This window comes from Sprattus sprattus (genome assembly GCF_963457725.1).
Source record: "Sprattus sprattus genome assembly, chromosome: 4".
NCBI classification, from domain to species: domain Eukaryota; kingdom Metazoa; phylum Chordata; class Actinopteri; order Clupeiformes; family Clupeidae; genus Sprattus; species Sprattus sprattus.
Window position 1 is genome coordinate 36252478 of NC_137923.1, and position 13769 is coordinate 36266246.

General features: G+C 42.1%; 1 protein-coding gene across 1 annotated transcript; it reads left to right on the forward strand.

Moving 5' to 3' along the window:
* The first annotated feature begins 1316 nt into the window (after window positions 1-1316).
* tmem268 (transmembrane protein 268) lies at window positions 1317-11222 on the forward strand. Its single transcript, XM_080837517.1, has 9 exons — window positions 1317-1466; window positions 2082-2223; window positions 2568-2662; window positions 3056-3163; window positions 4797-4955; window positions 8733-8843; window positions 9914-10003; window positions 10318-10530; window positions 10825-11222. The coding sequence occupies exons 2-9, from the start codon at window positions 2103-2105 to the stop codon at window positions 10990-10992; spliced, it is 1065 nt and encodes a 354-aa protein (XP_080693643.1). The 5' UTR covers window positions 1317-1466; window positions 2082-2102; the 3' UTR covers window positions 10993-11222.
* Window positions 11223-13769: the final 2547 nt, after the last annotated feature.

Sequence of the window (13769 nt, forward strand, 5' to 3'; positions counted from 1 at the left end):
ATCTACTTTGCTCCGGACTAATCAGTGACGCATGCGCATAAGACCGGTCTTTGAAAAAAAAAAAAAAAAATGACAGCAAAGATATTCAAAGTCCTACTAGAAAACAGATTTCGTGTGTTATACTTTAAGTAAAGTAGTTCTACACTGTTCTCCTTCAGGTTTTGTGGTAAGAACGGTGATTTGAAGTATGCTTAAAGCCTATCCATCAAAACCACAAATACAAAAAATACCTAATTTCTGTGATTAAACTGTGAATCAAAAATGTTTTCACCAGACGTGGATATTAAACTTAGTGTTACACCCCTATCTATCTCTGTAGACAGAAGATGGAGTGTGTGTGTGTGTGGGGGGGTCATCTCCCTGACTTACAGGGAGTTTTTCCTTGCCCCTGCTGCCATTGTGCTTGCACTAAGGCTCTGGGCTCTGTAAAGCGCCTTGAGACAATTGTATATTTATGGCGCTATATGAATACAATTGAATTGAATTGAATTGAATGTCATACTCATGTGTGCTTTTCAGAAACACTACTATGATACTTAGTTTTGTACGGAGAGAGTTTGGTTTCTATAAGCCTCTTTTCCCAGTCATTTCATTGGTATTCGTTTCATTTCTACTGATGATTCAAACTAATGAAACTTGACACTCATACATTTCCTGTGAGAATAAGGCCTCCATTGGTGTGAGTGACCACATGCACACTCCCCATGGACGTGAGAAATACTATGGGAATTCTTTCAGTCATGTGGCCCAACTGATCCAAGTCACATGCCTGCTCACAGGCAGAGTGAGATAGAGAAAGGGATACTGAGAAAATAGAATGAGAAAAAAGGAACTAAAGAGAGAAGACAGGGCAGGAACTAAAACATGGAGAGGAAACCAAAGAGTGCTCAAGAGAGGCGTCTCGTTTATAGCTCTCAGCAGGAAGTTACTGCCAAGAGAGTATGCAATCTGCATGTGTCTGAATTATGCCAATAAGAAAAAGTAAACAGAGGACACAATGTGGCAAATTAATGTATTTTTTAAAAGGGGTATAAGGTAATGCAAAGCGGTTTAGTCTCTAAAATTCACAAAATTCAGAAGATCTTTGAAAGAAAAAGAGAGAGGAAGTAACTGTCAGTCAAGTGGAGGGGAGGAGACTAAGGCGTCATCACCATGACGCACTGCTTTTTCACACCTCTCCGATAAAATGTCTTGGGCTCATTTGCAGGCAAGCAGTAAGTGTGTTTGTGTCTGCGTGTGTGTGTATATGTACTTGCCTAAGAGTATATACAAGTATGAAAGAGCGCAGAGGAAAAGAGGACACAGAGGCTATATATTCCATCAGAGGGGATATGTAATTGCAACATCTCTTCATACAAACATAAATCTTCAGGATATCAAGCTGTTGAGCAGGAGCGTGTGTCGTGGGGAATAATGCTCATGTGATGGGTCCAGCTCAGGAACTATTTGTTCATCTGCCTGAATGCGTATGTATTGTATTTGTATTTATTTATGTCCAGTTGAATTGAATCGTGTTTACAGTTAGGGCAGAACCAAAAACATTGGGTCTTTGGGGAACTAAAATACTCTTTTAGAAACTTGTTTCCTGTGTACATTTAGGTTGAAATAGAAACTTATCACTCGAAAACCAGGTTGTTTAAAGATTATTATCAAAAACAGCTGTACTGAGGGAACATTACCATCACTGTCATTCACTAGTTTTTAACGAGCACTTCATTAATACTCACGGTGGGTGTCAGAGACCACAATTCAAAAAGGGAAGTGACTTAAGCCGTAATGTTTTTTCCCCTCTCTAAACCTACATTGATGCTTGCTATGAAACTACCCTCTGATCCAATCAAACACTGCGTCTCCAATTTGTTTCACATCACATACGGCAATGTTCATGACATCAGATGACTTTGAATGATTTTTAGCTGTTGTAGGTGGCATGAAATTGTTGTCATATTTTATGATTTGGCAGTTTCTACTGTATTCTTACAGTGGGTTTGGTTGCTCTCATGGGAAGTACGCCTCCGCATAGTTATCCACAAATTTCTGATAAGAGGCATTCTACAAATCCATGTGCTTAATCTCCTCAGGGACCATAACATACTGTAAAGATGGAAGAGAGACTCAAACTGACTCGAGAGAATTCAAAAAGTGTCACTAGTGAAACCGTGTCGCACCTTCAACCCACCAGGACCCAACCAGGAAACAGTAGAGCACCTAAATGGACCAATGGTATGGAGTTGCTTCACCCTGACAGTGTCTTGGCTCACCCCTGTTGGTTTGGAAACTTGAACCCTGCCCTATCAGGACAGGTCATGTGTTGCTGTTGAGCATCACAACTGTCTGGTTATCTGGCAGTGAAACGAGTGAGGCTTCCTGTGCTTTCGACTGCTCATATCTTAATTTGATCTCACACTTTGACAGCTCACTGTATCACACTCTCTTGTCGGTTGCTATTGCCGTTTTTCATTCTTCTCTCTTTCTCATGTACATTTTTTAAATTTTTGTCATGATGCATAGTACTTTTCTATCCATTCATGTGATCATTCTAAAAGACAAATCCCTCTTGTGTTTAGGCCAGTGTGTGTTGGCTGTTCCCAGCTCCTCTGTGTTCAGCCCGAGGTTTGACCTTTCACTCTGTCGGGGTCTACTGGAGCGAAAAGGCTTTCAGGTCATTAGCAATCCCACTCAAGTCAACTCTCTCTTTTTCTCTCTTTATCTCTCTCGCTCTCTCTGTATTTAAATACTTGTTTAAAGATGCAAAATACAACTGATACGTTTCAACAGTGTTTTTGTCAGTAGTTTAGAAATACCATTTCCTTGAATGACATCTTTGTTTCTAAATGTTCAGAGTTGTCAACATGTTATCATACATTGATAGACATTGCTTATCGTCAACGATGCAGCGAAGATAATGCAACGATGCAGTCGAAGATAATGTTCCCCAATATATACTGAATGTGCACTCTATGAATCTCGATGACTTAGATCATGTGTTTTACTGCCTTGTTTGCTCTTGGCCACTGTTGGACAAACCTTTGTTGTGTTGGTGCTTTCATATCAGATTCCTACACAGGACTTCGAGGCCCCACTTCAGATTGCTCTGGGCAGTTCATCTTTACGCAGATTCCTCTTCTTCAACTCCAACATCTTCCACTTCATCCTGGCCCCAGTAATGACACAACATTTATACTTTTTTTACCTCTTTCATGTTGATCTATTCTCTTGCTGCTGGCACTGGTGTAGTGTTGTCTCAGCCTAGTGTTGTCTCAGCCTACTGTTGTCTCAGCCTAGTGTTGTCTCAGCCTAGTGTTGTCTCAGTCAAGTGTTGTCTCAGCTTAGTGCTGTCTCAGCCCAGTGTTGTCTCAGTCTAGGGTTGTCTCAGTCTAGTGTTGTCTCAGCCTAGTGTTGTTTCTAGCGTTGTCTCAGTCTAGTGTTATCTGTTGTCTCAATCTAGTGTTGTCTCTAGTGTTGTCTCAGTCTAGTGTTGTCTCTAGTGTTGTCTCAGTCTAGTGTTGTCTCTAGTGTTGTCTCAGTCTAGTGTTGTCTCAGGTCAGTCTAGTGTTGTCTCAGATCAGTCTAGTGTTGTCTCAGTGTAGTGTTGTGTCAGTCTAGTGTTGTCTCAGCCTAGTGTTGTCTCAGTCTAGTGTTGTCTCTAGTGTTGTCTCAGTCTAGTGTTTTCTCAGTCTAGTGTTGTCTCAGTCTAGTGTTGTCTCAGTCTAGTGATGTCTAGTGTTGTTTCAGTCTAGTGTTGTTTCAGTCTAGTGTAGTCTCAGCCTAGTGTTGTCTAGTGTTGTCTCATTCTAGTGTTGTCTCAGCCTAGTGTTGTCTAGTGTTGTCTCAGCCTAGTGTTGTCTCAGCCTAGTGTTGTCTCAGTCTAGTGTTGTCTCAGCCTAGTGTTGTCTAGTGTTGTCTCAGTCCAGTGTTGTCTCAGCCTAGTGTTGTCTCATTCTAGTGTTGTCTAGTGTTGTCTCAGTCTAGTGTTGTCTCAGCCTAGTGTTGTCTCATTCTAGTGTTGTCTCAGCCTAGTATTGTCTAGTGTTGTCTCAGTCTAGTGTTGTCTCAGCCTAGTGTTGTCTCAGCCTAGTGTTGTCTCAGTCTAGTGTTGTCTCAGCCTAGTGTTGTCTCAGCCTAGTGTTGTCTCAGCCTAATGTTGTCTCAGTCTAGTGTTGTCTCAGCCTAGTGTTGTCTCAGCCTAGTGTTGTCTCAGTCTAGTGTTGTCTCAGCCTAGTGTTGTCTCAGTCTAGTGTTGTCTCTAGTGTAATAAATACATTAATTAATGATCAAATCAGTCTTCATGATGTGTATTTTGGCTATTATAACTAAATTCAACCAAATTCACCTAAATGAGTCTTGACTGGTATGCTAATGATACTTTTGGTCTGCATCATAGTCTGGAGTGGTGGTTAAGGCTAATGGCTTGCACAGAGTAGTTTCTAGCAGTAGGTATGCTTCAATCAAAATGGGAAGGTTTAAAGTACTGGAGTTTGAGTTGTAGCTACAAGATTTTGCAGAGGCAACAGAACTCCGTGTAAAATGAAAGCCAGACCTCACCTTGTGAACTTAATCTCATGTTTTTCCAAAATGCATGGGGCCAACTGAACATCCAAGCTTTTGCATCGGTCTTCCCCTTCCAATGCATCTATGCCAGTGCCATATATTTCTGCCCATTAGCTGATAGTATTGTTAATGGACCACTGCTAACAGGAACAAACTAAATTAATGACCAAGAAGTTTGCCAGAGTCAAAGGGCAAAAGTGATACTTGTAAAGTCTCTCTCTCTGTCATCTCTGTCTCCCTGCCAGGTGCTGTATCTAGTGCTGTGGTGTGGCGTGTACTCTACTGTTCATCTCTTCATGGGAGACACCATCACAGATTTCTGGGTGCTTTGTCTGTGTGTGAGCCTGGTATCCATCGTCTTTACAACAGTGATTCTCCTAATTATCCACCACAACAGCAAAGAGGTACATCAATATAAATAATACATGGGGTATTATATGGAGCTGTTATATTTCTTGTTGTGTTAAATGTTATCGTGGGGGGTAAAAATTCTCGTGACCTCGTCTTGTTCTTAATGCAGAATAAATTGTCTGTATTGTTAGACACAGATACACTGCAGTGGGTCTCTTTAAGAGCCCAGCCACTTAAAACCCATCAACCCTCAGTAATGCCCACACAGTAAACACTGAACTCACCCCTCAGTAATGCCAGAACACTAAACACTGAACTCTTGACCTCAGTAACGCCCACACAGTAAACACTGAACCTTTGACTCAGTAACGCCCACACAGTAAACACAGGACTCTTGACCTCAGTAATGCCCACACACACTGAACTCTTGACCTCAGTAATGCCCTCACACACACTGAACTCTACCCTCAGTAATGCCCACAGTAAACACTGAACCTTTGACTCAGTAACACCCACACAGTAAACACAGGACTCTTGACCTCAGTAGTGCCCTCACACACTGAACTCTTGACCTCAGTAATGCCCTCACACACACTGAACTCTACCCTCAGTAATGCCCACAGTAAACACTGAACTCAACCCTCAGTAACGCCCACACACTAAACACTGAACTCTTGACCTCTGTAATGCCCACACAGTAAACACTGAACTCAACCCTCAGTAATGCTCACACTGAACTCTTGACCTCAGTAACGCCCACACACTAAACACTGAACTCAACCCTCAGTAATGCCCACAGTAAACACTGAACTCAACCCTCAGTAACGCCCACACACTAAACACTGAACTCTTGACCTCAGTAACGCCCACACAGTAAACACTGAACTCTTGACCTCAGTAATGCCCACACACACTGAACTCTACCCTCAGTAATGCCCTCACACACTGAACTCTACCCTCAGTAAACACTGAACTCAACCCTCAGTAACGCCCACACACTAAACACTGAACTCTTAAACTCTTGACCTCAGTAATGCCCACACACTAAACACTGAACTCACCCCTCAGTAATGCCCACACTAAACACTGAACTCAACCCTCAGTAACGCCCACACACTAAGGCCCAATCTCGATTCTTCCCCTTGCCCCTTTTTCTTTGTCTTTGTCTTAACCCTAGCACTTGCAAGTGTAAGGGCCAAGGGCTGAAAACTTTCCCCTATGAAATGAGACGCCACTCGGTTTCGGGTACGTCACTTGGCGTCCCTGGATAATACAGGATGGTGGATGTAAAGCACAGGTCGATGTCTTCAAACAAGTGCTGTCATTCACAGATATCAAACGGAATTCGCGGATAAGTTATCTGTAGACATGCGTGACTGTATGATCTATGAAACTAGCGATTTAAAAAAGTTTCAATTATGGTTGCAAATATATATACGACTGTATAGAGCACAAAACTAGACTGTCGTAATTGTTTTGTGGACGGTACATGTAAAGCACGGATCGATGTCTCCAAAGCAAGTGCTGTCATTCACAGATATCAAACGTAATTCGTGGATAATAAAGTTATCTGTACACATGCATGGAGTCAGGCTAGTCCTAGCAAGCTACCATATAATCCAATGAAGTGGTGGCATACGCGCTAGCTGTAACACATTTCAGATCAAACCGAGTCATTATAAACATATAAAAAGTTGTGTAGATAGCTTTATTCATGTAAAATATTCTACACTACACTTCAAGCAGCCATGTTTTTTTGAAAATTCCCGAGCTGGTTTCGCTGTGTGCTCTGGGATAGCCCTTGGAGGAGCAAGTAAGATCTCGGATTATTTTAACTCCAAGGGCTATATAGCCCTCAATCTTATCCCTTAATCTTGATCGAACTGGGTATTGAGACACCACTAGCTCTCACATGAACGTGCAACTTTAAGGGTAAGGGGGAAGATAAGGGGCAAGGGGAAGAATTGAGATTGGGCCTAAACACTGAACTCACCCCTCAGTAATGCCCACAGTAAACACTGAACTCAACCCTCAGTAACGCCCACACACTAAACACTGAACTCACCCCTCAGTAATGCCCACAGTCAGGGCCGCTGACAGGTTTGGCTGGGCCCGGGACAAAATTCTCTCAATGGGCCCCCCCTCCCCTCCACCCCCCCCCCCAAAAAAACACACACACCTCTACTTTCTCAGTCCCTACCCTACCCTTAAATGACGGAAATTCAAAAAAATACTCATTACTCAACAAACTGTTTATTTGAACATTTTAACATTAACTTTGTGTGCAGTGCAACTATTTAGGTGCGAAATGCCATGCGCCGGACTTTTGTGGTGGCAAAGTCATCAATGAGGTATAGACTGATCAACTTGGCTAACTCTATCCCAAAGACTACAAAAGTTTAAAAATCTAAGGTTTTTTTTTTTGTTCCCAAAATTGTCAAACGCCGAAACACAACCACAGAATTCCCTTGTGCAGCTCCCAAACACACGACGTCGGGATGACAAGCCCATTTATTACGGATAAACCAAAAGGATTATTTACAACTTTAATTGGATAGGCTATGGATATGGACTGAGTGAAGTTATGGCTTTCAGAATCATACCACAATAAAACTCACGCTATTGTATTCACTTAGAGCTCATTAGCTGCACATTTCATCGACCATTTTTCACTTGACCAAGGGGAATCATGTCAAGGGTAGTTTTATTTATCGCCAGACCCGCGTGTATGTCCGCTGAACTTCCAGAGAATGTTTGGGGAACAAGGCGGAGCCCATTCATCTGGCGAGTTTCAAGTTAACGGCAATCAGAAACTAATTACAGGCTACCCCAAAACGTCACGTTTATAACCCATTCGTTACATCCAACTCTATCTAAATGGCAATTTCACACGTTGCCATGCCACTGGCTTATTTTAAACCATGAGCCGCGTTACACTGGCTGTAATTCAGCTGACTAGTGGGGATGATTCTCAAATCAATTCAGCCTGATTGGAGTGCGCAGCGCGTGCCTGCCTGCCTGAAACATTTGATTTGGACATGGGCCTGCGGGGTAATGTGCATATTCTAAGATTCAATTAGATATAGGCGTATGAAACACAGTGTAATAAAGCCGTTGTGGTTATCAAATTATTCAATGCCCCCTGTCTGTCTGATATTCATCTCCGTGTGACTTGCTCATGTGGTGCTGCACTAATATGTTTGACACGCCGCCTGTGCCTGTTACTTGACGACGGGGCTGGAACAAGTTGGCAGTGTCTTACCTGGCTCTGCTGCACAGCTGCCTTTACTGGTACCTGCAGCATCACCTGAGTCTTTTCTGAAATATTTATAAAGAGGAGGAGTCATTCATTGAATGCAAATAAAGCACTTTTCTTCTCTAAATCAACACATTTTGAAGTATACATACAATAATTAATTCCAACTTCATGGGGGTCCAGTTATGGCCCCCCCCCATTCCAGGGCCCGGGACAACGTACCCGTTTGTCCCCCCCTGTCAGCGGGCCTGCCCACAGTAAACACTGAACTCTTGACCTCATTAACGACCTCATTAACGCCCACACAGTAAACACTGAACTCTTGACTCAGTAATGCCCACACACTGAACACTGAACTCAACCCTCAGTAATGCCCACACACTGAACACTGAACTCAACCCTCAGTAATGCCAACCCTCAGTAATGCCCACAGTAAACACTGAACTCTTGACCTCAGTAATTATTATGAGGATGGAATCCTAATCTCACTTGCAGTTGTCATCAAACAGACAATGGATGCTTGCTCCTTTTTCTCCAGTATTACAATATTCACTTCCCAAATGGCTCTCCACAGATCAACATGAACATAGACACCCGGCTGATCCAGGTCAATGAGAGGCTGATTAGACACTCTCTGCTGATAGGGGTGGCAGACTGGGTGCAGCAGTGTACAGGAACACTGCAGGTATGCTCTTCACTTTCACTCTCTTTAAAAGGCCTCCAAGAGACAATTGGTAACATCAGATTCATGTGAAATGTGTTTTTTCCATCACGTATTGTATTGGAGACAGTGTGAAAACTAGGGTGTAATTCTATCTGTATGCACCATGTCACCCAGATGTTTTCTATACCATACTATGTAGTCTATGATGAATGCACACAGTTTATGTTCCCCCTACTCCCCAGTATTGGGTTAGGCACTTTTTAAACTTCAAAGCTCTACTAGGAAATTAAGTGACTTACTGTCTAGCCAAACGTTTGCCAATACAAGTTATTTTCAATTGAAGTAATTTCTTAAATAGTAGAATTACACAGCACATACACGTACAGACCTTTGACACATACAAACAGTGCTGATGTGGTGCCTTCTAAAAAGAGAAAAAAAACTCAAAAAGGTTCTTCTATTGCTAAGATAATATTTTACTACATTTGTCATAAATTAGCCAACGATGGTTTAGGCTATTTTTGTATGTGTCATTGGCACACTCTTTCAGAGGCTCTCAGTCTAAGGTGGGGGCTTATGGCAGTGTTTAGTTCCACTAGTGTTGAGACCCCTCCATGCTTCCCTTGCAGTGGTGCTTCATACAACATACCAAAGTAGAACATGTCACAAACACTGACCTAACAAATGCTGAGAAACAACTCCCCTTTGTCCGCTCACTTCCCAGGAGATTGTACTGTGATGAAACAGTGTTGCATTACTGGAATGCCAGACTGCACTGTTCAAATATGTTGTGTGTAGTGTATAAACAATGCTAACATTATGCTAACAGCATATTAGACTTACATATACCATATGCACTCGCCTTTCCAAAGAATCATATCTTTATACCGATACTGTTACCGCAGGCATTAGATGCACACACACACACACACACACACACACACACACACACACACACACACACACACACACACACATATATATATACACACACACACACACACACACACACACACACACACACACACAGACACACACACACCAACACCATCTCTGTGCTGCTTAATTTCTATTCTCTCTGTCTGTCTCAGCTCTTCATTGTTTACTGGGACTTGACCCCCTGCCTTGCTGGCCTCACGGACGCTCTTGAGAACATGAGTTTTGTCAGGGATGAGCTGCAGGTACGTGTATCAGTTGATGTTGTGTACTACAATAGTATTGATCTGTATAAACACACACATCCTCTGGCCACAGTCGTACTGTTTGGGACAGGGAAAGGTATTGCATAGAGATCAAGACAAGGACGATCAATACCCCAGAATAGACCGTAAACCCTGACTGTCTTTTACTCAGCTTTGATGACAACAAACTAAACTCTATCAAGGCTCTGCAGGTTGTAAAAAAGTACAATTTCGGTCAACAATCCCTGGTATATTCCTGCTGGTACATGGGAACAACCCTTTCCAAAATGTATGCATGTCAACCATACTTTCAGAGAAAGCTGAAGAACAGAATGTCCAGTCTGACCTTGGTGACAGAGGGTTATGACCCTGATGCCATCTCACTGGACCATGATGTTCCTGAAGAGGAGCGCCCCTTGTTGGAAGAGAATGAAGACACAAATCGCAGTACTCCCTCTAGTCAGCGGGAGGAGACAAAACTCACAAAAAACTTCAGTCTCGTGCCAGACCACACCATACCGGCACAGGTAGGGGAAAACAACAAAATGGCTGTACTCCTATTGCAAAGGTATTAGAATATGGTCTATGGTCTAATATGCTGTTAGCATAATGTTAGTATTGTTTATACACTACACACAAAACATTTGAATAGGCAGGAAACTACATCTCTTTTCGGACTGCAACTGAAATGGTTGCCTAATGTAACCGTGTTGAAAAGTTATTTGCAGATGCAATGTTCAGAATGTCCAAACATATCCCGTGTAGTATTTAACCATTAATCCATTGTCATCTTTTAAAATATGATTGTTCTTTTCCGACAGGACATAGCCCAGCAGCTTCTACTGATTTATAGTTCAGCCTACATAAAGCTGCTGGTATCTGACAGACTTCCCAGTGCCCCACAAGGACTCATTAATGGAAGCAGATCTCACTGTACAACTGCTGCTCTGTGTCTTTGTCAGTATGTCAATCTAAAAGTCTTGTATTAAGAGAGACATTTAAGCCACATTTATGTACACATTCTATATGTGTCAATAGTGAATGATCCACTTATGTACTGTTAGAGACTAGGTTTGGATGTTTCAGAGAGTATTAGACATGCTGTTTACATGACAGTGTAAAGGTACTGAGTAATCATTTCTTTAATTTCTTTTCTTTTAAAAATATGATGAAATATAAATTGTCAGTTGTCAGTATTAAGATAGATTTATATGAATGAAAAAACAAAAAAGGTAAGTTCTCAACTGACTGAAATAAATGTTGAGCGGAGCGCTGTATTTGTCTTCAGTGCCAAATGAATAGGCGGACATTGGCGTGCTGCTGAAGGAGTTTGACCTGCTCAGTGTGATTGGTTCAGCATCCAGGCTGTTAATCACCCTCAGCTGAGGCGTGGAAGTGGCTGGCGTGTAAAAACATGGTGCCCGCATGGCAACACAAATGAACACAGCCAGACTGATGGCACAGCCAGGGCATCAGTGCTGTGGCATTCTGGTGCAGTAGAGAGCTTCAGCGGGAGGCCAAGGTAAACGATCACAGAGCCGCTGAGTCTCTTTGGGTGGTTAAACGACCATCTGTGATCCCACAGACACAGTCTGGCCTCACTCCTGCCACTGTACACACACACACACACACACACACACACACACACAGACACAGACACAGACACAGACACAGACACAGACACACACACCCTCCCATTGCCATCTCTCTCTATGTAGTATGGCACAAGCATAGTATCCATGTGCATCCAGTACATGGTTCCTGACTATAACTAACATCATGATACAAATACATTAATTTATTCATATGAGGAGACGTCTAACTATTACTAACATCATGATACAAATACATTCATTTATTCATATGTAAGAGAGAGAGAACAAGTGAGAGTGTTCGTTGCTTATTCTGCTCATAATGACAGAGAGGAAAAGACAGATACAAAAATGGAGAGAAAAAAACAGGGCAACTAAAAATAGCACCTTTGAGATGGAGCGATGGAAAATCCAGACACACACACACACACACACACACACACACACACACACACACACACACACACACACACACACACACACACACACACACACACACACACACACACACACACACACACACACACACACACACACACCACACACACAGGAAGGAGGTAGTGAAAGGAGGAAACAGAAAATAACTGTCACTGTCAACATTTTCACAACCAAACATTTGTCTTTAATTTGTCAACTTAATGTATACAACAAATTCATGTGTTACAATAAACCCTTAAGCACTTTAACACAGGTGAGCTGGCAGCCTTGTCCAATAGGCCACAGTCAAGTGTGGCATGATTGCAAGCTTAGAGAGCTAGTAGTAGTCCGAAGTAGTCATAGGTAACCAGGCAGAATTCGTTTTGTTTTCTCATCTCTCACACATATTAAACACTGCAGGGGGTAAAGCATTTTCACAGAGTTATCTAAATCCAGCAAGTTTTGCTAAGAATTAATTCATGTACTGTGGCTGCACATCTGTTTCTGCCAAGGCATAAAAAGAAAGAAGGTTCAAATAACATAAGCCAGCCATGTTCTCTGACTGTGTATGGAATACTTAAAATGAAGGTAAGCAAGGCAAGCTCGCTCACACCTCTTGGCACACTCATTGCAAAGCAACAGTGCAGTCATTCAGAAGAATTGCACAAAACACTTTCTCAACTGTTTCCAGTCATTATAAAGCTGTCATTTAGCCTATTGATAGCGATGGGAGAAAAAGAAGATATGGCAACATTTTTGTCCAAACTGTGAAATACAAAACAACTCAAAAGGGAGTTACTGTATAGGTCTACTTTTTAAAGATTAATGGGAGTGCTGATTTCAAACAACAGCCTTTGATTCAAAGGGTCGTGTCTCTGTTTCTATATAAATATAGTTTCATTGTTATTCTTACTATTAAACAGTATTATCACCCATTTGCCTCTGAGACATAGATGCTAGCAGTATAAAGCACAGGCGCAAACAGAGGCAGATAGGGGGCAGGGCGCAGAAAGATGTCAATAATGGAACCAGAGGTAGGTTGCCATGGTGACAGCAGTCAATCAGAATGTATGCTCATGAGCAGTTTCCAATCCACATGTTACATCATAGCCAGCCACAGCAGACCAAAAGAGCAGGAGAAGCCACTGGGCTGTGAACACATGATCAGAGATGCCTTCCTGTGTCTGATCAAATATAGAGGGCTGTACACCGTAAAAAACAACACACACATAATTATCTGCGCAACTTATCACACCGAAGACATAAAATGGCAACAGGTTTGATCCGGCACGTTATTAGATTGATAGTATGGAGTTAACGTATCAAACTAATTGTTGAAATGTTCTTGAAATCAACATCACCATGCCTTAGTTTTGACAGTGTACTGTAAAACCACCCGATCATATATTATAAACACAAAGCCAGTTCTTCAAAACATTAGAGCTGAAATTGATCATGAGATCTGACATGAAGTAATCTGTGTGCTCTAACATTGTACTACACTGAGGAGTTGTCACCTATACAATGACATGACAAAGTGTTCTCTCATGTGTCCACACAGTCTATGTTCAATGACTCTTGGCAAGACACTTTCTCTCACGTCAGACACCCTGTTCCTTTGGGTCTGTTCCCACTGGCCCAAAATTCCAGGTCATTTGAAGTGTGCTGTCCAAGTACATGACCAACGTTTCACATGGCAAGGTACATTTCCTGTAGCCCTACATATTTTAGCACTGTTTAGACCGACATTTAATAGA

Bases quoted from the DNA above. Each gene is read 5' to 3' on its own strand.
- tmem268 (XM_080837517.1), top strand. From the start codon at position 2,103: ATGGAAGAGAGACTCAAACTGACTCGAGAGAATTCAAAAAGTGTCACT. The intron at 3,164-4,796 runs GTAATGACACAA...TCTCCCTGCCAG, and splicing joins TCCACTTCATCCTGGCCCCA to GTGCTGTATCTAGTGCTGTG. The intron at 10,004-10,317 runs GTACGTGTATCA...CCATACTTTCAG, and splicing joins TTGTCAGGGATGAGCTGCAG to AGAAAGCTGAAGAACAGAAT.